The 24,535-nt window shown below is 40.7% G+C and overlaps 1 protein-coding gene across 1 annotated transcript in view; it reads right to left on the bottom strand.

The window, feature by feature from the left end:
* Nucleotides 1-825: 825 nt before the first annotated feature.
* The window catches only part of Ras64B (ras-like protein 2), a 130,379-nt gene continuing 106,669 nt past the window's right edge, over nt 826-24,535 (bottom strand). The window contains exons 3-4 of the mRNA XM_068391180.1: nt 23,005-23,216; nt 826-2,391 (exon numbers count right to left, since the gene is read on the bottom strand). Coding sequence (XP_068247281.1) covers nt 2,197-2,391; nt 23,005-23,216 — 407 coding nt within the window. The 3' untranslated portion in view covers nt 826-2,196. The remainder of the gene's footprint in view (nt 2,392-23,004; nt 23,217-24,535) is intronic.

Below are 24,535 nucleotides of genomic sequence, written 5' to 3'. Positions count from 1 at the left end.
GCACTTTACAACTATCAATGCAAACATTCTTGAGGAAAAGTAGAAATCATGTAAAGTAACACATTTTATTAGTACAATAAGTTTTCTTGTCTTGCACTTTATAAAACTTATACATTTGGTGTACAAAAGTTGTGATATCCTGTAATTATCCTGTTACTTTTAATTTTAGAATAGATAATACATAAAATTTGCAATATATTAAGAAAAAGTTTGCAATATATTAAGCATCTTATCTTCAGGATAAATAAATAGTGTGCTAAACAATAACCAAAATAATATGCATACTTATTAGCAGCTCTTTGGATATTTACACAACTGGAGCACCAGAGTGAGATCTGATATCTTTTTCCTGAATTTAAAAAGAGCTCATTAATGCATTAAGAAATCGGGAGCTACAAATATATAGAGTACAAATAAAATACTGTTACTATTTGTGACATTGTTTTCATATAGCTATTGACTGAATGATATTCTCACATGGCATATGGTTCAGCTTCTAGTGTTTGTCATACTGTGTGTGTTATGGAAGTTATAAAAAACCTTCAGTTGGAGGGTAGATTTTACTCATTTGTTGACATTTATAGTTAAATAAGATCATGATTTTAAATTTGTTGGCAGTTTGTCATTTAAATTGTAAATATTTAACACTTAAGTCAATACAAACACACATTCATAATGGATGTACTGTATTTTCTTTTTATATAAACATGTTAGTCCACAGTAATTACAGTTATTTCTTTAAAATATGAAATACTGTAGCTCTGTGTGGTCAGATGGAAAGGCAAACTTTCATATTTTTTTTTGTAAAATATGAGAATATCATTAAAAATATGAGAATATCATTCAGAAGACAATTCAAAATATGTAATACTTTTGCACTTCTAACCATAACTCTCTTCAGAGAGATTTGTTGACAATGCACATAACTAATAATGGGAAATAAACAGGTACAACAATGGGAAAATATATTTGCAGTAAAAGTAAGTATTATTTAGAAAGAAAAAATACAAATCCAAAAATAAAGAAGGGAATTTTAAACAAAAGTTTTTGATGAAATTCGTTATATCTCTTGTGATGAATGAAGAGCTAGTCTGTGGCAGGTGGAAAAATATTTGTGTATTTTCAATACTGATGTCACTATTGAAGATGCATGTACAGTAAAATGAAAAGGATGATGAGTATTAGCTTCTGAATAATGACGAACCTAAAGCTGTAGAAGAGCTACTAAAAAGGTTACAATGAGATCACCACCTCCTGTAACCACCCTGGGTCACAAACCTTTGTTCCTATTTATTGATACTTGCTATACTTTCTCATAGAAAGGATGGAAGCCATACTGCAATGCTTTTCCATTTGTATTTCCTAACATTTTTTTATCATCCTGAAAATAATTAGATCAGGACAAAGCAATTTCTTTATTCTTTTGAATCTCAAGTCAAGAGTGGAAAGGGAAATGTCTTTAATATCAACTTTATATAATTATTTTTATACAACCTTCAAATATAACTTTTACAACAATTTTTAGCTTTCACTGAAATCATGCTAAGTTTTTCACTAACAACTTGGAAAAGCACCTAAAACATCAGCCAGAATGCTTCAACTTAAGCTTATAAATGCCTTCAATTATTGATAAGAAATGCATCTAATACAGTATCAATTTTCTTTCTCTTAGAAACAGGCCTTTATTATTTCCAATATTTTTGTCACTGCAAAAATTTTAGAATTATTCTAAGAATTTTCTCTAAATGGATCTTCGAAATAGTAAACAATGGTAGAATCTCAGCAAATTTGTATTCCTTATATACTGTAGTACAAAATGTGCAAAAAATCTTGAGGAGGATTGACACTTTTCTTAAAAAATACATCAAAGCATATAACCTCGTTTCAACCTATATTTCTTTATATGTCATACAGCATAACTGGAAAATATTTAATACACTGCTGTACCCATAAGTGACTATAGTGATTAAGGCACCTGCCAGCAAATATAGAGGGTTTCGGCGTAAAACACTTGCGCTTACGTAGAAGCCAGTCTATTTATAATAATCTTGCACTGTCTGATAGGATAACCACAGCAGCTTTCAATATTATTCCAAGTAATGGCTATTTCAAGCTTTGGTCACCACTGTGAAAGCAATTACCTTGATAAGAAAAGATAGTTCCCTTATAAAATATAACAAGTAACCTGGATAATTTTCAGACAATCACACAAAATCTTTTGTTCTTCTTTGCAGCTGGTTTAGTAGGAGGTCGTTCAGCTGCTTGGAATTTCCTTACTATTCTGACCAGTTCGTAGAAAGTCTGGTCAATGTTCGTACGATTCTTCGCTGAGCACTCTATGTATGGTATCTTGAGCTGTCTAGCTAAGGTGTGAGCTTCCTCTGTGCTTGTCTGTTGAGAGAAAAATATATATTACAAACAACTAATCTGCACACTTGTATTTGAAAAGGTGTAGAGTACTTATTTAGAGTATTGTAGGTACAGTAGTTAGTTAAACTTCTAAAATACAATACAGGGACTCTAGCTTGGATGGTCCTTAACCATAGAGTAGAAGTCACAAACTTTCCTCATTATTTCCTAATGCCATACTTCTACTGTTCAGGAGTTGAAATCTACATGCCATTAATAATGTTAGTCTTAAATGGATATTCCACTAATGCTCTGTAAACTTGAGATACCATTCAGTAAATATTACAAATTTTAAGTGTGATTTATTTTTGTTCCTACATAAATACAAACCATTGTCCTTTAACAGGAGTGATTTTCTTAAAACTTTTAACAATGGGGTTCTAGTTCCTGGAGGGTAGGCACTGTCCACCCAACAACCTTCACTTTGATTTTTTAACAATACAGACATACTACTCTGCTACCTCATAAACTGACTGCTTTGATCTTTTTCTTTATCTTTCAGATATAGTAGTATGCTTCTGGTAATGGAGACTCCACAGACAGAAATGCAGGTGTAGGGAGTAGGTTGGCCAGGGCACCAGCCACCCATTGAGATACTACTGCTAGATAGTTATTGGGTCCTTTGACTGAACAGACAGTACTACAGTGGATCCTTCTCTCTGTTTACGGCTCATTTTCCCTTTGACTACACATACACAGATTAGCCGGGCCTGTTCTTTACATATTCTCCTGTCCTCATACACCTGACAACACTGAGATTAACAAATAATTCTTCTTCGCTCAAGGGGTTAACTACTGCACTGTAATTGTTCAGTAGCGACTTTCCTCTTGGAAAGGGTAGAAGATTACAAATTTGTATTTTTTCTAACATACAAACCTGGAGCTATTTATAGGGGATTGTCTTTCAGCTTTGCCAAAAGGTAATCCTCTATAAATAGAGGAGGGTTTGCATTTGTGACGGGACAAAAACTCTATAGTTATGGTAAGCAGCTCTTCTAGGAGGAGGATACACCAAAATCAAACCATTGTTCTCTAGTCTTGGGTAGTTCCACAGCCTCTGTACCAAGGTCTTCCACTGTCTTGGGATAGAGTTCTGTTGTATGAGGGTATACTCGGGCACACTATTCTATCTTATTTCTCTTCCTCTCGTTTTTTTAAATTTTTATAGCTTATGTATGAAATTTATTTTAATGTTACTGTTCTTGAAATTTGTTAATCACTTCTGTTATATATTTATTTCCGTTCCTCACTGGGCTATGTTCCATGTTGGAACAGCCCTTGAGCTTATAACCTCCTCCTTTTCCAAATAGGGTTATAGCTTAGCAAGTAATAATGATAATATGCTGAAGGTTTTTAAGTAAGCTTTTTACCATCAAATTTGAGTTTTTTTTTGCGGTCATCCCCTTGGTACGAATGTAAGTCATGGCCTCTCTGCATTTGTGGAATTTAGAGGGAAGAAAAAGAAGGCAGAGTGATTTTTTGGCTTCAGTAATAGCAATGCCTAACCTAATTATGAAGAAGCTCTAAGGGTCATTTTCCTTTACCAAAACCTAATGTGTATTTCCTTTGGGTTCCTCTGGAGGAATTCAGAATGAGGAAGAGACTGATTTGCACATGAGGCCTGCTTTGCAAGGAACAGAAGTTCTCCTTCTGTTGTGCTGTCTGATGATGTGTGCAGGGACTTGGACCTGTGGAAGTTGTGGCCTTCCTTAAGATCAATAACATGCTGTCTGCAGTAAAGCCTCTTGAGGTGCTGGCTGATGTCAAGACATTAAGGAATTCCCTTGCTGTGCCCTCCTCTTAAGATGTTCCACCTACAGTGCTGAGAGACATGATAACCATTGTTGAGGCCTTGCCTGCTGCTGGGAATGAAACTGTCTTCTCCCTCAACTGAATCACCATTGCCAGCCCCCAAATCCTTGACATTTGTTTAGCATGGTAAAGGGGAAAAGAAGTACTGTATAGTACACTCTTTTCTCCCCCACCCTCCCCATCACTATTGTATCTTCGACTTCAGCCTCTGCTGACCCTTTGGACATGATGTCTGCTGATCTAAAGAAAAGGAAGAAGTCATTGAAGCTCAAGAAGACCATTTTGCCAGTCTTGTAGAACTTCAACTGGACCTCTCCCCACGTACATGACTGTACTGAGAGCCAACCCAGCTCAGGAAAGTGGATTGGTACACTCAATGCTATTCAGGTTGAAGGGCACTTCCCTTGTCCCCTTTCTTGCACTTGTCATCATAATGGGTGCTGCCTCGTCCCCTTCCATCTGGACGTTCTATCGACTGCTCGATGCTACACTCTCCTAAACTCCTTCAGGGGATAAAGTAATAGTACCTATTCACCCTCTTAAGACACAAGAGCCAGCAGCAGTTCATTCTCTGAGGGGGAATCCTATCATCATTCAGCAGAGTATCCCCCAAGTATATTCCTCGGTTTGGTCCACAAATACTCCAAGAGGAAGGAGGAGTCAAGTTGCCCCTCCTAGTAAGGCTAGAAGAGTCTTTGGACATTGTCGATCCTATGGGATCAAATATCGGTCTTGTGCCAGCAGTCAACGTTCATCCAAATCTTTGAGTTTGTTCATACATTCAATGAACTCAGGGATCATCCAAGTCCTTGAGTTTGTTTATACATTCAGTGAACTCAAGGGAGGGATAACAGATTTTTATCAGTGCTTTGGCACCCCCCAGGGGTCTAAACCTGGCCTTGAGTTCTCATGATCAGTATTTACTCACAGGCTTCTTAATAGGGTCAATTCCCTGATTCCTGGACAGAGAATTCCCTTACACTCCAGCCATTTAAATGAGATCCTGGCCCCTTTACTCTATCGACAATGGATGTTCTACATTCTGGAAGAGGCCGATCAGTCACCTCTTCCCCTTGGTCATGCAATAGCAGCGCTGAAAGCAGGGACCTAGATGGAGAGACTCGAGTAAGAGGACACATTGTTCTCAGCCCTCAAGTCTGCTGCCTTGGCTAGCCTCCAAGCAACATCCAGGACCAACCACTGTTCAGGGGCAGTTAAGTACTTCAGGAAATCCTGAGACGGAAAAGTATATGGACTTGGTCCTCTTCAGGTGCGAAGTTTGTGACCTTAGTGCACCAGCCAAACTGGGTCCTGAAGAAGAGGGATGTAGTCTCCACCCACTATGCCAGGCAGGTGGAGTAAGAGGAAGCACTATGCCTGAGGAACGCCCCAGAGCTGGAGTCTGTGTCCCTCTTCACGCAGGATATCAGGTAACCATGGAAGAAGACAAGCTAACTCCTTCAACCATCAGGTAGTTACTTTTAAGGACCCAGACCCGTCTAAGTAACTGTAGCGAGGGCTTTAAACCCCATCACACTGCTAAATTAGAGTCCAACAGCTTCAATAGCTGAATCTACACCTTCAGCTGCTTCCTCCAAGAAATGAATGGACAATGCTGCTCCCTTTCGTCGCTAACTTGGAGAGTCCACGAAGGGAGGATGGGAATGCTTAAAATCAGCATTTCCATCATCCAGCTTCCTGCGAGAGGGAGGATGCCTGTTGGGCCATTGGACAAAATGACAGCAACACAGACCAGAGAGCTGGGTGGTGAAGCCCTCCAGACGGATATTGACTACCTTTCATCAGCTTGCCCTGCACTCACACACTGCTGACGTTCCTGTCTTGGCCTCTTGATTCACAGAAAGGCCAGCCCTACTGGTGGAGGTGAAAGTGACGAAGGAGAAGAATGTATTTGCAGTCATCCAAGATGGTTCTTCAGGCACTTACAGTCTACTTTTCCTGCTGGAGAAGTCCACTGGGGGCTGGAGAACAGTCATTGACCTTTCTTACTGAAAAAGTTTGTTCTAGAAACTCTTGAGATGCATACAGCAAGTATCACACAATCCACTATCAGAAAAGAAGACATCATGCTTTCCGTGGACCTGAAGAACGCGTATTTCCGGTTACCAGTTTATCAGTCTGACAGAGTGTACTTCCACTTTCTTCTCTACTTGGACCAACTGAAAATGAATTTGATTTTTGCGCTCATCTCGACAATTGGCTGATCCAATCACCCTCCAGTAGGCAGCAGTTTGTGAAAAGAGACAGATTGCTATCCTTTTGCCATAATTTAGGGGATCGTGGTCAATCTATGATCACCAGGTGGTTAAACAAAGATTGAAATCTCGCAAGAACTTCATAATCACCACTAGCCTCGACTCCATGGAGTTAGCAACTTGCTGCTTAGAATGGTGGAGAGAAACCACTGCCCACATGGTCAGGCCATGACACCCCATGCGAGTCGCTTCTCATGGAACAAACCTCTGTAGAAAGGATCGAATTACTCTTAATCGAGCAAGAGCTAGATATAGTCGGATTGACTGGAGAGACATCTTAATAAGTGGGGTTTTGCCCCCTCTGCGGTGTGCCCATGTAGGCATCCCATACAGACAATGGACCACATACTTCATGGGTGTGAACAGGGACCAAACTGTACAGATCTGGACCTCTTTGAATGTAATCAAGCTGCTATCCAATGAATACATTGTTGGTGCTATATATGATGATGATGGGAAATTCCAATCGGGTGCTCAAGCAGTGTGTGTTGATAGACACAGCAGCAGCGAGAGTTTTCCCATCAGATGATTGTATCAGCAGACTCATGGAGGCAGCACAGCCATTCCTACATGATCAAGAACTTCCGTCTCAACAGTGGTTAACGGCTTTTGGTATTGTATATAGAAGCTCGTTCCGCACTGGTGCCTCCGCCAGAGATCTCTCCAGTCGTGTCTAAAGCATCACTGGTCAGCAACCAGCAATCCCCATAACCATCTGGTACCAATGGAACAATTAATAAAGGATGGTCTGGCCTGGTAGGAGAACAATGAGAACCTCACCCGGGAACACCACTAGTCTCTCCAGCATAGGAAAGGCTGCTGTTCACAGATGCATCCTTGGAGGGGTGGACTACACACCTGACAATCTAGGCCGCCTCTTTAACATGGTCCATGGAAGAAAAGCACACACACACAGCAACCTGCAAGAAATACAAACAGCATTACTTGTATTGCAAGTTTTCCAACAGAGTATGATAAGGCACTCAGTAGCTCTAATGAGCAACAACACTACTGTAATGTTGTGGCCAATGTCAACAAGCAATGGGACACTGTCTCATAGACCCTTTGTGAATTGGTGAGCAAGGTTCATTCCAGGCAAGAGGAATGTTCTAGCAGACACGCTCAGTCACCAGGTGCAGGTATAGGGTCAAAGTTAGCCCTACATCCTAGCATGGCTTTAAGGCTTCTTGCCCTTTGGAGTTCCCTATCGATTGTCTGTGATGCTAGAGGATGCCTTCTAACACCTTTGGAGCAACATGAACACATTTCTGCCTGGTTTGGTGATTGCTCAGCATACTGTTGACATCAAGTCTTAGGATGACTGTGGTGGCTATTTTTATGCTCCTCATTGAGGTGCTGAGAGAACTACCCCTACGACCCACCCTACTTAGTAGTATGCCTTGCACTTCATGGATGGTGACCATCCAGCATCTCTAAGTGAAAGGCTTTTTGCTAAGTACAGGACAAATGGATTGATCTCTCCCTGCACGCGTGTGGAAGGGTGGTGCAGTAGAGAGGGCCAACCCATCTCAGGTAGGTCTCTTGGTGTGAGGTACAGGTGCTCAAGCGCCTACTACCGGTGTTCAATTTTACAAGGGACCATGTATGTCCACTGTCAGATGAGATGAAGAGCACCGCCCTTCCTTCCTTTTCTGGAGGATACTGATCTTTCTACTACAGGGGGAGAGAGATGAGAAGAAACGAAGTGCTGGAGGTTACAATGGAGGAAGGGGGCGAAATGCCCCTACTCCAGCTGCCGGTAAAGGGGGATGTCTGTCAAGCCAATGGGCAACGTGGCAGTGACATGAAGCATAGGCCCAAAGGTTGGATATCCTTCAAGACAAACTCCACCTACCTTTCACCAATTCATAGCCTCCCCTCAATCGCACATCATTGACGTTTCAATCTTACCTCCAAAATCACAGAAAGCTTTTGCCCTAGCGGCAGATGGATGACAATGCGCACGAAGTCGTCCGATATGGTTCTCCAGGCCTTTACAGTTGACTTTTTCAGGGGTAACAGTCGACCGAGAACTAGATACAGCAAGTACCATATGGTATGCATCTTGAAAGAAAACTTGATGCTTTCTGCCCTGAAGGATACGTACTTCCAGATACCCATCCAACTGTCCTACAAAAAGTACCTCAGCTTCGTCCTCAGGGAAATAGTGTATCCCAGTTTAAAGTCATACTTTAGGCCATCTACTTCCCTTGTTTCTTCTTGTACCCTTTCGAATGGGATTCACTGCTCGAGATATCTCGACAGTTGGCTGATCCTGTCGCCCTACAGGAGACAGTTGCTCCAAGATTAACAGATGATCTGAGAATTTTGAATCATGATCAATTGGTAAAGTTCAGGTGTCATGTCATCAGACTTGGGGAGGTAGCGCAGCCGGGGTAGGACATATTTCATCATTGGAGAAGCTTGTTACTCACAGGCACCTATACCGGTGAGTGCTCTTAGTGATGTTTGATGGGACGCTGGTCAGCAACCAGCAATTTCCCCTACCATCTGATTCAAATGCAACAAGAAATTTAAACTTGCAGTGTATATTTTTATGTAAACAGGCTGACATAAGTGTCGTTTCATAGTCTATATATGACATTAGTTTAACTTTGTTACTGATCTTAAGGTAATTTATAGTCTTTAGTCATTACTTTTCATATACAGTACTGACAGTCCTCAACCAACGAACACAATGGGGACCGAGAGGCTCTTTGTAGCTTCAATTTGTTCGTAAATCGTTATTGCTCAAGTACACCCAGAGTTAAATTTTAGCCTAGGATATGCGTAGCCTAACTCAGTGCCTACGACTTTCAGAAGTCAACAAATATTCCCCTTTCATATAAAATCAATATCAGGTTATTAAAAATGATGTTTGACTTTATCACCTTACATTTCTGTACATAATACTGTAAAATATGTTATTATCGATAGAGAAAGGTACTAATAGCCGTACATACGAACTATTTTTGTATAGATACTACTGTGTTTGTTTACATTACGCTTCAAGTAAATGTATTTTATAGTTTTGTTACCAAATTCAATGCCAGTAACTTGACTGTATTTATCTACTTTATGAATGTTCGAGTAGTGTTAAATAAAATACAGATTATTTTATTTGCTGGATTGAAGGAGGCCGCCATTTGGATTGTTTAGTTTTGTCACAACTGACTGAATACAACAATCAGCTGAGCTGAGGCTTGCAAAACACTCACACATTTACTCTCTCTCATCTTGTGCTTTGTTGCACTACCACTAGCAATCTACTTATCAGCCCTAGTTAACATTATTGTAAATTATGGTAATAAGGCAAAAGTACGGCGGAGGTAATGCAAACAAGGTGGCGGCAACTCGATCGGGACAAAGTTGGGAGTTGTGCTAATTTCAAAATTATAATTTCAGCATGTTTGAACATATTTTTTACTTGCAGTAGTTGCGTTCGTAAATCGGATGTTCATACTTTAAGGATTCGGTAATTTATTTTCTTATCTTTCTTCATGGCTATTTTTTCTGGTTGGAGCCCTTGGGCTTATAGCATCCTGCTTTTCCAACTTGAGTTGTAGCTTAGCTACTAGAGTTATTCTTTGACATATTACGGTTCACCTATCGCTTCCTCAGTGCATCATGGATATATAGATACTGTACTGTTTCTATAAATAGTAAATTACAGTAATAATGAAAATACTCATTTACAGTACTTGCGACCGTGCATGTTGTGTGAGCACCAAATTTTCACGCACAAAAATGAAATTTATCATGTATCTCATGTATCAAGCAAGTTCCTTTTTTGGGATTAAATTTTTATAAACTAACCTCTAAATCATTATACAGTAAACTTAACTTCTTTTTCTCCCTTTTTTTATCTACTTTCTGGTTCAATAAGTTAAAAATGGAACACCCACAATAGCAGGAGGGATTACTGTTATAATAATATTACAGTAATAAGAAGTATGGGATGATGAGAGTTTCATCAGGGGAGCTCCGCTTTCCTCGCCATCACGCGAAGTGCTACGGTTCACAGTCATATCAAAGGAGGGGTGGGTCTCACACCTAAGGAAAGGTCATTAAAGCGGTCCACGTAAATAGCCCATACATCTCAACTTGCAGGAAGTGCAAGTAGCACTACTAGCTTTACAAGCTCCCTCAGTTTATTAACACCACCATCGTGACTTGAACATAGGTGTACTATTTTACAAACCCTTTGCAAGTTAGCAAAGCAGGTGCACACCTGAGCAGCTGACAATGTGGTAGAGATGTCAGCAAGGTTCATTCCAGAAAAGAGGAATGTTCTAGCACACACTCAATTGCCACTGGCTGGGTGTAGGGTTGGATTGGTCCCTACATCCTTGCATGGAGGAAACACTTCTTGCTTTGTGGATCCTAATAGATCAACTTGTTTGCCTCTTGGTTAACAAGAAACTTCAAGTAGTTTACTCTCCATTTTTTAACCTGTTGGTAAAAGGCTACCAATTAGCCTTAATCAGGTTTCAGACTGAAGATTGTAGACTTCCTCTTCAGGGAAAATTGTTTAGGCTCCTCTGACAGTGTTTACCTCCCTGGGAACTCAAGCCCCTGAGTCCTCAGGTCTCTCATCTAAAGCGGACCCGCAACAAGCCCTTGAGACGGACTACAAATAGGGATCTGATCCTCAAGATTGTCTTCTTAGTAGTCTTAGAAAGCAAGCAAGCTACATGACATTTCACGTGTCACTTGTCATTCAGAAAAACAGAAGATCTCTCACATTTGATCCAGTGTTTGCATCCAAGACCCAGAATCCAGCTACTAGCTGGGATCAGGATGATTTTCTTCTATGTCCTGTGAAGACAAGGACGCTACCAAAAGAGGGCTCGGTGCGAAGAACTAGACACTCTCAGCGCCGAGGGAGAAAAAGGATATCCAAGAACAGTGTTTCATCTGGCTTTGTGAGCCGATCAGACGTGCTTATCCAACAAGAGGATGGAAGGATCATCCTGGGCTTGAGCACTCAAAGTCAGAAATATCTGATTTATCCCAACATTCAGGAAGAACCTGTCAGTGGCACAGGGATATCCAAAAAGTGTTTCATATGGCTTCGTTAGAAGATCAGACAATCTTATCCAACAAGAGGGTGGAAGGACCATCCTGGGCTTGAGCACACAAAGCCAGAAATATCTGATTTACCCTAACATTTAGAAAGAACCTGTCAGTGGTGCAGGTCTTGAAGACAGAGGTCTGGAATGACCGACAGCCATCACTGCCCACTATCTACGTGAGTAAACCCACAGGTCCCTGGATAACTTTAACCGTATTCCTGAGGTAGATACTTAAGTTGTGCTGTGAACCTAGCACCCAAGATAGCAGCCACAATCCAGGTCTAGAAGGAGAGGGGAAAATGACTGGCCTTTCTCCTCTTCTTTCTTCCCCTCCCTTGGAATACAGTCGTCGTTCCATTATATGCTGGACCGGACACTAGTGCAGGTAAGCCTCTAGATCAACTAACTTTTCTTTATAAACATTTCATGTTGAAGTATCTATTCCCAACCTCCCATATAAAGGGGAAGATGAATGGAGTGTATGCAAGTCCATTTCTCATAATGACCATACATTTTCCATATGGATATAGGTTCTTCATGACTATATACCAGTTACCTGGTAAGACCTAGCCTAACACCTGTGACATCTTCATTTTCAGGTCATTAGGAGGCTGATAGGATAGGAGTTATCACTTATGTTCCTGTACAGGATCAAAGTGCTTTGATATTTACCAGTATAGTAAACCAGCCAGTTTGTTTGCAAGGATTTCTCCCCTCTTAAGGATAAGTCTCCTTATTAAAGGACAATGGTTTGTGTTTGTGTAGCAACATATCACAAATTTTTAAAGGTAATGTATTCAGTATTTTTTCTAACTATACAAACCTAAACCTTAAAGTCTTAGGCCAAAGTGTAAAGTAAAGGTTGGACTGGATGTAGAGTCAGTAGGGCCTAACCTCTACCAGCTACAGCTTCCTTTTTTGTAAGTTTGAACAGCCATTTTCAGCTTTGCCAAAATCATACTCTAATTTATTAAAGGACTTAGGTTTTAGTTTTAAAAAAATCACTAATTATTTTAAAAATGTATATTTTGTTGGTTACATTCTTAAATTATTTCAAGATTTTTAGGAGTGCTGTCATATATCATATCTCTTTTTAACTACTGGTGATTACCAATTGGAAGATATGAAGGTATCTTTGGGAATGAGAAACAAGTGATTGCTTTTAGTTGGGGACCCCCCTGAGTTCACATACTCTTTTGGGAACGAAAGCTTTGATCATGTTGATCGGCTGCTACTAATACGGGAATTAAAAAAAATAATTTTGCATGTTCAGCTTTCCTGGAGTTTAGAGGGCAGGCCCCCAAGCCGTCTCCAAAATAGGCCTTTATTTACACTTTGAAGAACAATATTGAAATTAACATGGATCAGCACCATCATGCTACTTAGTTAAAATATGCAATTTGGAAAAGCACTTCAGAGTTCACATTTAATAAGGGTTATTTTGGAGGGTTCAATAGATTTTTTATTACATTTTCGAGAAACTCGTACTGGTGAATGATCTTACATACCATATCCAAAATATTTCACTTAAGAAAACATATTCTCTGGCATTTTTTCTTAAGAAAGGTCAGGTAGGGTCAAAAGTAGGTTATAGTTACATTTCAGAGAACAATGATGAATTTCATGTCACTTACATATTTTGCATCCCTAATTTGAAATAACTAGCTTAAGAAATAATATTTTCAGGGGTTTATATATAAGAAGGGTTCTTTTGGAAGGTTCAATAGGATTTCAAATACACTACCGAGAACAAGGTTCAAACTCATAATGGTGAGTAAGCTTGCATATCTTTTTCAAAATACATCACTCGAGAAAATATATTCACTGGTATTTTTGTTTAAGATGAATTATGGTGTCAATTGGCCTAAAACTGATGATGGTAGGAACTTAAAGTACTTAGGAAATGCTCTTTTTAATTCCCAGATTAACAGCAGCCGATAAACACGATCAAACCTTTCGTTCCCAAAAATGTAAATGAACTCCAGTGGGCTCCCTGACTTATTTTTTTGCCTGCCATAAGTTTTGATTTTTCTACAAGGCTTAATAATATAATTTTTATCCTGCCAGACTTTGAATAAGCATTGTAGTACTAGTACTTGCTACCCTTTCTGGACCACCAGCCTCCCGTACCTCCTGTTCCTATTGAGTTGCTGATGGAGCACTCAACATCGGCGAAAGCCCTGGCCTTGCGTTGCAACCAGAGGTGAAAGCAATGTTGAGGAATCGTTTGAGACATCTCCGGGCTTCTACACTCCTTTCTTGTGGAAAAAGGCAATGGCTTGCTGGAGAACACCAGTTGTCAACCTCTTTTTGCTGAATAACTGTGTGTGTCAAAGTTCAGGATGGAAAAATTTCAGTCTATGATGTCTTCAATCAGAGAGGGAGACTTCATGCTTTTGGTAGACCTTAAGGACGCATACTTTTTAAGTTCCTGTTCACCAGACCTCTTGAAATTACCTCTGCTTCTCCCTCTACATTACAATGTACTAGTTCAAGACACTGTGTTTTGGACTTTGTACACTGGTGTTCACCATGGTAGCCGCTTGGGGCCCCCTCACGCAGGATACGTCTCCTTCCCGACAATCAGTTGATCTTGACCATGCCCATGCATAGGTTAAAGTACCCGGGCATGCTGATAGACTCGATAGCTGAGAGTCTCTTCTCTAGAGATGATCACGTCAACAAGCTCAGGGAGGTAATGCGATCCTTTCTGTCCAAAACAGTTGCTCCAGCTCGGCAGTGGCAACGTCTTTTCGGCTATCTATCCTAGGAGAAGCTCGTCCCTACGGGCAACTCCACCAGAGATCACTTCAGTGCTGTCTGAAGGATCATTAGGTAGCCAAAAGGGATCCTCCATTCCACCTTATGCTGGTGTAGCAGGAAGTCAGGATGATCTGACCGTTCCACCTTGTGTCAGTGTCGCAGTACGTCCAGGATGATCTTACTTGGTGGCTTAACAAGAACAACCTCTCCAGAGGAGTTCCACTTGACTTCTCATCTCCGGATTTTCATCTGTTTTTTTGCGCATCAAAGGAGGGGTGGGACACGCACCTGGTCACCATGGGTGTGGTCTGAGGAGTAGGAGAGGCATCTGTACATCAACATCCTGGAGATGCAAGCAGCAATTTGAGGCTTGCAAGCATTCCAAGAATGTTTGAGGAAGCATTCGATAGTGCTGATGAGCGACAGCAAGCAGAGTCACGGTCCCACACCCACAAAGCAAATGCACATCTGGGCGGCATTTCATGCCATAGAGTTGTTAGCAAAGTACATTTCAGGCAAGAGGAATCTGCACGTGAACATATTCAGCTGTCATGAGACAGGTTGTAGAACAGAATGGTCCCTACATTCTCGACTGGTGGGAAGTTTGCTTGCCCTTTGAGGCTCTCTGGGGATAGATCTGTTTCCCACATGGTAAAACAAGAAGCTACCCATCTTCTACTCCCCTATTCCAAACCCATGGGAGGTGTCTGAAAAGGCCTTCTGGAATCGCCTGTATGTGTACGCCTTTCCCCCTGCTCGGCCTGATCCAACAAGTAATCAACCACGTTGATTACACCAGGAGTCAGGATGACCTGGTGGCTCCCAGATAGCCACATGCAGACTGGTATCCTGATCTGCTTGCTCTTTTAGTCGAGCTACCAAGAGAGTTATCCCCCTGGCTCATTCATCTATGCCAGCCGCACTGCAGAGGTACCACCAGTCCGTGAAACCACAAGCTCTTCAGGGGTGGAGATAATCCAGCATATCCTTAAGCGAATGGCTTTTTGCAAGGTACTGCACAGATATCTGGATCTCTAGAAGTTTTCTACAGGTGTTTACCAAGGCTAAGTGGACTATCTTCTGCACTTGCTGTTGTAGAAGAGATATCTCTCCGGTCAGAGCATCTTTAGCACAGATCACAGATTTCTGCGTCTTCCTTCACCAAAAGAAGCATCTCTCCGTTGCAGCCATCAAAGGCTACCGTTCAGCCTTGGGTATGGTCTATCTACTGCAGGGCCTAGACCTCTTCACTTTCTGGGAGATGTCTGTGCTTGTGACGAGCTTCGAGCAGTCTTGTCCACCCCAGGATCTCATGACCCTGGAGTCGTATGTGACCTTGGTCCTCAGGGCTTTGATGCGTGCGACGTTTGAACTTTTGAGGTCGTCGTCAAACAGAGATCCAACCCTCAAGACTTTCTTCTGGACCTCACAGTAGATATTCATCCCCAGTTAGATAAGTTGTACTTTCCTCTTTTGTGTGGTAGAGCTCATTATATTCAAGGAGTGCCTATATCCGTTAATTTTTATCCAGGAAGTGTGATATTCCTTGCTTGGATTAATTTTCGGAAGCTTACAGCTTAGGTTCAATTAATATTAATTTAGTATATTTGTTTGTAATGCAGATCTGGGTCTCTAATTTTACAATAATGAACTTATTGCTCATTAACAAAAGAGTGTACAGTACTGTATGGAGAAATAGGGGTCTACAATCGTAGGCCAGAATTTCAACGTAAAACAGGCATTCTGTTTTGTCTTTTGAGAGATTAAAACTATTCCTTTATCCAGGGAAATGTTAACCCTTTTACCCCCAGGCTATTTGGAAATTTCCAACCCTTAACCCCCAGGGGGTTATTTTTTTCCCAGCACATTTTGCAGTATATTTTTTTTGAATTGCTCTAACAGCCTTAATTTTTGTCATAGAGAGGTCAGGTTGGTCTCATTCTCTTGGAAAATGCTTGAATTTTCTCAAAAAATTATAAAAAATATGAAAAAATAAATTTTTATAGCATTTTTTTGCAAGGATGTACCGGTAAGTCCATGTGAGTAAAGGGATGGCTTTTGTGAAACGTACCAGTACGTCCTTTGGGGGTAAAAGGGTTAAAGTCAGTAAATGAATTTTGGGAATATTAGCTTAAAAAGATTTTGAATACATACAATTAATTTTAATATTTACTCAAAGTCCTTTAAATTCCTCTCAACTTATTATGGGATTTATTTCAAATTTCTGTTCTGATGTCTGCCCTGAAAGAATGAAATACTAAAAATTTTAGACGAGGTAAATAGAATTGAATATTTATACAGGACTCAACTATACCCGGGAATGGGGCTGTTGTACCATGGTGACAGAAAATTCTTGAATTTTTAAGCTATTGTCAAATCTCTTTTTTTTTTAAGCATACCAAATTAATAAATAATAAATATTATTTAAATTATGTTGCATACTAAATTTGACCATGGACATAATAAATCTTTCTTGACAGGTTACCAGTTGAGGCCTCTTGAAGTGAATCTTAATGCAATAAAGTCTCCAATACATATACCTGTAGGATATCTTTCATTACAAACTTGTAATATCATGCAAAGCATAATTTGTTTTCTGCATTCTTGGTATTTATTTCCAAGAAACTGAACAAGCTCATGTATTTTTTTTCCATCTTTGTCTTTTGTTACCTATTCATAAATTTCCATTTTCTTTTGATCAAGACTTTTGAAATATAATTTTAGTAAAAACTTTATACTGTAGATTGTTTTGAGATAAAAGGTTACCAATTGTGTACAATTTGGAAGCAATAGCATAATAAAATTTAAATTTGTTTTCGTATTTTAGTAGGCCCTTTGCATCAATAGGCGTAGGAGATAATGATGATGAAAAATCACTAAATTGACATATCAACCCTCAGAATACCATTATAAATTTGGTAGCCAGGCATTATATATTGGCAATAACCACACAGGTAGTAAATAATTTATAGCTATGAATGTCTTGACGTTTACCCTTGAAACTAAAAATTTATTTTTAGGAAAGCTGAAAGATGAGCCATTAGACTTTTAGCGAGGGTTAACCACCCACCCGCTAGTTAGCAGGGGGTTGGGGGGTAGTAGCTACCCCACTCACACCTGAGCTGTGAACCCCACTTTGCTTGGAGGTAGGACTTCAAAGGGGACTGGTGCTGGCAGGCCAGTTTGTATAAATAGTTACAGATTTGTATCTTTAAGAAAAATACATATTACTTCCAAATTTATAATTTGTTCCATCACTACTACAAACCAACGCTATTTATAGGGGATGACTTAACCTTTAGGAGGGTGGAAGTCTGTGCTAGCTGGCTTACTGGCTTTTGACCCAGGGTTTTGCCCTTTATGTGTTTTGCACACAATTGGTGGAAACCCTACACCTTGCTAAGACCCTGCTATGCATGGTCCGCAGCCAATGCAAGCTGTGTGCTTGTGATACTAGCACTATGACTGGTTCATGTAAGAGGTCTCAGAGTTATCTGACTCTTCCGAGGGTACCATCTACGTTACCCAATCCCAACCTCACCCAGGAGTATGGGGACGTAACGAGTATACCTATCCATACCAGGTTACACAAGGAAAATGGTTCTACCTGCGGACACTGAAGGTCAACATTGTAGAGTACCAAAGGTGCTGTCATTGCAAAGGGTGAAAGATGAAAGAAGGAAAGAGCCAGTCATTCTCTGTCATTCATCCCAGACTTAACCATACTACCGCTAGAGAGTTATGGGGTCCTTTGACTGGCCAGACAGTACTACATTGGATCCTTCTCTCTCGTTACGGTTCATTTTCTCTTTGCCTATGCATACACCGAATATTCTGGCCTATTCTTTATAGATTCTCCCCTGTCCTCATACACCTGACAACACTGAGATTACCAAACAATTCTTCTTCATCCAAGGGGTTAACTACTGCACTGTAATTGTTCAGTGGCCACTTTCCTATGGTAAGCAGCTCTTCTAGAAGGACACTCCAAAATCAAACCATTGTTCTCTAGTCTTGGGTAGTGCCATGGCCTCTGTACCATGGTTTTCCACTGTCTTGCATTAGTTCTCTTGCTTGAGGGTACACTACAGCACACAATTCTATATGATTTCTCTTCCTTTTGTTTTGTTAAAATTTTCATAGTTTATATAAGAAATATTTATTTTAATATTGTTACTGTTATTAAAATATTTTATTTTTCCTTGTTTTCTTTCCTCACTGGGCTATTTTCCCTGTTGGAGCCCTTGGCCTTATAGCATCCTGATTTTCCAACTAGGGTTGTAGCTTAGCAACTAATAATAATAAACTCTACCCTCCCTCATCTGCTACTTGCCTATCAAGGAGCCCGAGATTTTAAAACCATTTATTGTGTAGCCACACCAGAATCCATTGAGACGTTTCCATGTTCCTGTGGGTCACGTCTTCCAGGAAGTGGGTGGTGAAGGTCATTTGACGCTTCCACATGACCAGTAACAAGGCCTGCATCACAGAGCAGTCTTATGAATGCTAGGACGTATACCTGACCCTAAAATTATGAGCTCTCAGTCTCTTCTATGAGGAGAAGCCTAAGGATTCGATACTTGGTCCATGACCTTGTGAATCCAAGACAAGAATGTATTCTTGGTGATCCTTCTCTTGACTTTCCCAGAGCTGACAAAGAGTGCTGACACTCAGAGATGAGCTCTTGTAGTTTCCTTGAGGTAGGGCCTCCAATTTCTCTTTGGCATAGTAACCGTTGATCTGGATCATTGGTCACGCTGCGAAGGACTTCCAGACCGAAGGGTTTGGATTCTGAGATTTGAGCTGCCAGAAACGAGGTTGAGCATTACCTGGCCCATCGTTGTGAATGAGACATATTAAGGGTGTCCCATGAGGTTTGCCGACTCTCTTGACCAAAGCCAACAAGAACGGGAGACCTGTCATCGTGGTTAGGTGAACATCTGCTGCTTGGTGTCCTGGATCAATATCTCCTTTCCAACTAAGGATCTGTAGGCTTGAAAATCCAAATGAGGAGGAGCGATGCCGACGTAGAGGAAAGTTTAATTCCTTTCGGTCTGAAGGCGAGGCTCAAGGACTAGCTGTAGCCTCTCATTGCCGAGCCCGACAGAAGCTTTCCTCCCGAGGGTAACCCAGGACCTTCCCTACTGCTGGCATAGTGGCATCGAGGGGAGGGATACCCCATCCATGATACCAACTTACAGTCCACTTAGCCTGGATGACCGAAGCCGAATATCTACACAGGTATCCAGACATCCTCTTTGCAACCTGTTGCGGGAGAGACTCTGAGAGACGAGGAGCTGGATAGTCTCTAGGTGTCAAGTCACAGCAAAGATACTGCTTTGTGAAAGATGTTCAAAAGTGGTTGTTAGAGTGGCTATGGGGCTTCTCTTGGGATCTCCATCAGGAGTTGCAGAAGAGTCTGCTGGGAAAGATGAATCTTGCTGGCGCGACGAGTCAGATGGCCTGTTCCTGAAGATCAAGGGCAGGGGATGGATGAATCCAGGATCTACGTCAGTAGATGAGACATGTCTTCTAACGAGACAAGACTGCTGATAACAAGGCCTGCTTTGAAGGGCAATGGCGCAGAATAGGCAAACCAATAGCCTTGGGAGGAATCCCCCAGAGGGGAGACCAATCAGGAAAAGGAAGATTCTCTTGCGGATGGGAAGGGCAACCACTGTTTGCTGTCGCTGTTGGCGATCCTTCCAGCAAGGAGGAAGATTGCAGCTTAGTGGCTGGTGGAGGGACTACTCCCTCAGCAGGGGAGTGGATGTATCCCTCTCTTTGCTGGAAGAGTCCTCCCATGGGGACACCAAAAAGTGAAGGAAGTCTTTTCTGCGGACAGGAAAGTCGAGATCAACATCTGCCGCCGTAGTCAGCGATTCTTCCCGCAAGCAAGATCGTTGACCAGTGGTTGGAGGGATTCTTTCTTGGAAGGGAGAGTTCGAGCATCTGGATGCGATCCTCTTGGACACACTCGCTGTTTATCATCACCTAGTTCTTGCTCAAGTTGAAGGTCGACATAGGGTGTTGTTTGAGAAACGAGACGGAGCTCAAATCTGACTTCTCCTCAAAAGGGGTGGTACCCCTTCTCCATAGGAAGGTTGCCCTCATCTCTGGGAGGTTTAAGAGACGGTACCATTCAGACTCTGACCAAAGCCCGGAAGCCAAGTGGTACAGCATGCCCCCCTCGCCCTTTCTTTGATGCATCGGGAGGAAGAGTTCAATCTGGGGAAGGCCTGAGGAGGTAGACTTCTTGGCGAAGATTCCATTTGTCAACCGTCTTCTAGGGTCTGTCTACTGAATGGGTCTCATAGAGACCTGCAAGATAGGGAGAATCCTACTCCTACACCTATTCATGCCCCAAAAGAGGCTGGATTTGAAGGAATCCAATGCGGTCTTGATGAACCCGAGTGAAACGGTGACTTAAGAGACTTAACCACTGCTGGCTGAAAACAAGTCTCATAGAGGGAAGACTCATGTCATCCTCCTCCTAGGATCCTGCTGATCTGCAGAAAAAAACTTTTGCATGACAACGATGAACTTATCCAAGAGTACCTGTCTCTGATAAGGAAGCCAGGGTATCTCTCGAGATTTATTTCAATCCTCAGATCTTGGTAAACTCGGGGTGAAGCCTCTGTGGTACCGAAGGTCAGCCACAGAGTCTGTTAGGATTAATCCACCGTACTGAAGTCTTCGGAGAACGAAGCCAATCCTAACAAACTAAGCTGATCCTGACAAACTAGGTTGACACTAAGCTAAACCTCCTCATACTGCGCAAGAGACGACACATAAGAAGTTGCTTCATTCTTCAAGAAAACGCGCAGGCTACTCGTCTAAATGAAAGCAACGAACACTTACAGTAAGTACAGTTAAGCTTTACTGTAGTAATATTACTGTACATATAATACAGTAATATACAGCACAGTTTCTGTGAGTATTAGGTTACAGTACTGTATTACTAGATAGGAACAACTTTAGTTATACAGAACAGTAAGGGGATGATGACGACTCAGTAAAATTTTACCTTTGCACAATAGTGTACTGTAACCTTACTGTGTCCAGTACATAGTGTACATATGTATATACTGTACATAGGATTATAAAATGTTGAAGAAACCAAATTAAAACAATATTAGGCAGTATTTACTGGGTTAATCATTAGCTCAGGCACCCGCTCATGGCAAGGGACAGCGACTTTTTAGGTTAGGAGTTAGCCCACCCTAGTGCAGCATTTATTCGCAAAAATTTCTGTATCCTTTAGTTCTTGGTCTTGTGGTGAAGTTCTAGTAGTTGTGTAGCCAGTCCAAGAAGGGTCACTTGGGGATGAAACATTTTTACTATTATAGGCTGGATTTGACATTGATGCTGGTAAGCTACATTTCTGAGCACAATTATTATTAGACCTGATCTGTAAGTAGTAGTTCTTCCCCATTCTCCTTTTATGAGGATGATGATGGAATGAATAGCTACCTATTGCCATCTTGTGTTAAGTATTTCATCCAGACAGACTTCCCTTAGGGGAAGAACGTTTCTTTAATCAACTTGGTACATAAGCACGTTCTGACCAGGCCCCTTCAATGTCCCTGTTTTGAAAGACAAAAGGTTTGTATTTCCTCATACATCCCTCTCAGTCCTGAGCCAAAGGTCAAAAGTAAAGTCTCTGATAAGAGTGGATGGGGTTACTCACCTCGTCTTTCCACCTGTCATTAACGTGGATGGGGTTACTCACCTCGTCTTTCCACCTGTCATTAACTATCTTGTTAATGATTTAACGGCTGTTCATGCTTTAGTTTAGCCGTTCCTCTATTTTTAAGGACTAGGTTTGTATAGCTAGGAAAATTAAATTGCTTTCAAAATTTATTTTACAACAGGATGTTCCTAGTACCCAAGGTGTCCGGGGGGTGAAGGCCAGTTTTTAATGTATCTACTGTAAACGTATTCAGTCCAGTTCTTACAAAATTTTCTTTGAAAATTTCTGGATAAACAAAACTCCTTTGGTTTTTGAATGGGTCAAAGGGTTGCCAATTTAAATGCTTATGATTGGGACTCAGGGTAGCTCCTCAAATATTCATTCATCAGCCATTTTAAATTAGTTAAAGTTCCGGGACATTGAGTTCGGTTATACCTGGATGGTTGGATAATTCCTGAATCTTTCCTTATATATCCCACTCCTCAAAGTGGGAGTCAGCAATATGAACTGTGGGGAATTTCAAAGAAATTACTTATTTTTCTATTCACCTGCCATTCATATACTGTACATGCCTCTCACATCTCCACACTGACTAGTGATGTCAAGAGGATATTGAACTAGTTTTGACTTGAAAGACAAAGGGATATGATCTACCCATCCAGTAGTGTTGACATTCACCTCTATATGATCCCAATCCTACACAATTTTTAGTTTAGGGGTAGAAGTCGACATTTAACCAGCTTCAAGAAAGAAGCAATATAAATGTCAGATGAGCATAGAAATAAGAAAATTTATTAAAATTCTGTTTAATCCTACATCCTTATGACCTCTAAATAACTTACAAAAAACTGCAGTTTCACAGATATTGCATTTACACAAAAATATAGGTACAGTATTTTTAAATTACCATTCAAAATTAAAAATAAATCCCTTAAAACAGTATTAGCTGATCAAATAAATGTAAATATAAACCTACCACTCTTTGGTGTTCCAAGTCTGCTTTATTAGCTACCATCAGCATGGGAAATTCATCGCGATCTTTCACCCTGAGAATTTGCTTGTGGAAGCGGATAAGTTCTTCGAAGCTGTTCCGATCAGTTACTGAGAAGACCAAGAGGAAACCCTCGCCAGACCGCATGTATTGTTCTCTCATGGCACTGAATTCTTCTTGACCAGCTGTGTCCAAAACTGAAAAGTATATGAAGTGTATGAAATATTGGAAGATCCTCAACAGTAATTAATGCTAAGTACCAACTGAAATACATGTATAAATCATAAAACTGTACTTGGTAAACCTTTATTTCAGAAGGATGATTCTGAAAAGGGATGATGATGAGATTCCCACATCTTAAAGACACTTTTTAACACTGATAGTACAAATTAAGGGTTTAAGCATACAGTAAACTTGAGAAATGTTTCCTTTGGTGTTACTATACAGAATTCTATAAAGGGAAAACTATGAATCAATAGAATTGGAACTGGAATAGCCAATTTCACAAACTTTAGTACATTAAATTGTATTTTTTCTAACTATACAAGCCAGAGTCCTTTTAAATAGGATTAATCAGCTCCACTGACCTAGCTGGGAAAAAAAACACATTCTGTGTGGGAGAGTAGCGAGAATGTAAGGGAGAAGGGATTAAGCCGTCTTTGTCGGTAAGGGCTCACCTTAATGCGGGATACCCATCTCTATGCACCAGGGTGATAATAATGCTATGCCTGAAGGAGGAACTGGGTACTTGCTCGCTATACCTCTCGTTCTAGCTCTTCAGCTCAGGTCCTTGCACTGGATCTAGGCTCCCCTTGTCTTCCCGAGGCTCAGTCCTCACTATTGGGAGAAGACGAGTAATGGGAGCTACTATCAGCCTCATCTTCCGAAGAAGCGAAACTCCACACATGCTTGAGGGTACACTCTGGCACACGATTCTATTTTATTTCTCTCTTGTTTTTTTTTAAAGTTTTTATTGTTTATATATGAGCATGAGCATTGAGTCTTTTCATGAGAATTGAGTCTGTTCATGAGCATATTGAGTGCAAATTTAATGTTAGTAGAGCCCTGTCAAATGAATTTTCAGTGAACAGTGGAGTACTCCAAGGGAATGTGTTGTCACCTATGTTGTTTATCCTCCTTGTAGATTTTGTAATCCATGGAACAGTTGGGGATGGCAGAGAAGGATTGGACTGGATTGGTAATAGGAAATTAGCTGACCTGGAGTATGTTACTGAAACTGTCCTTATTAGCAGTACAACACCGGATTTGTAATGCTTGCTTTCCAGAATGCATGAAATATCAGAGGAGGTTGGGCTTAAGATAAATAGAAGAAAGACAGATGATGAGAATGGAATATGCAATGGAAGAGGAAATATCATTGGAAGGATAAAGTATCAATGAGGTAGAATCATTTGAATACTTAGTAATTAAGATCTCTAATGTAGGGTTTTTAGAATTGGAGTAATGAAAGATTGAGAAAAGCAAATCAGACAATGGCAAGGTTAAGTATAATTTG

Source organism: Palaemon carinicauda, chromosome 17, assembly GCF_036898095.1.
Source record: "Palaemon carinicauda isolate YSFRI2023 chromosome 17, ASM3689809v2, whole genome shotgun sequence".
In the NCBI taxonomy this organism is placed as follows: domain Eukaryota; kingdom Metazoa; phylum Arthropoda; class Malacostraca; order Decapoda; family Palaemonidae; genus Palaemon; species Palaemon carinicauda.
Note: the sequence above shows the minus strand (reverse complement) of the source record. Positions and strands in the feature narration are given on the sequence as shown.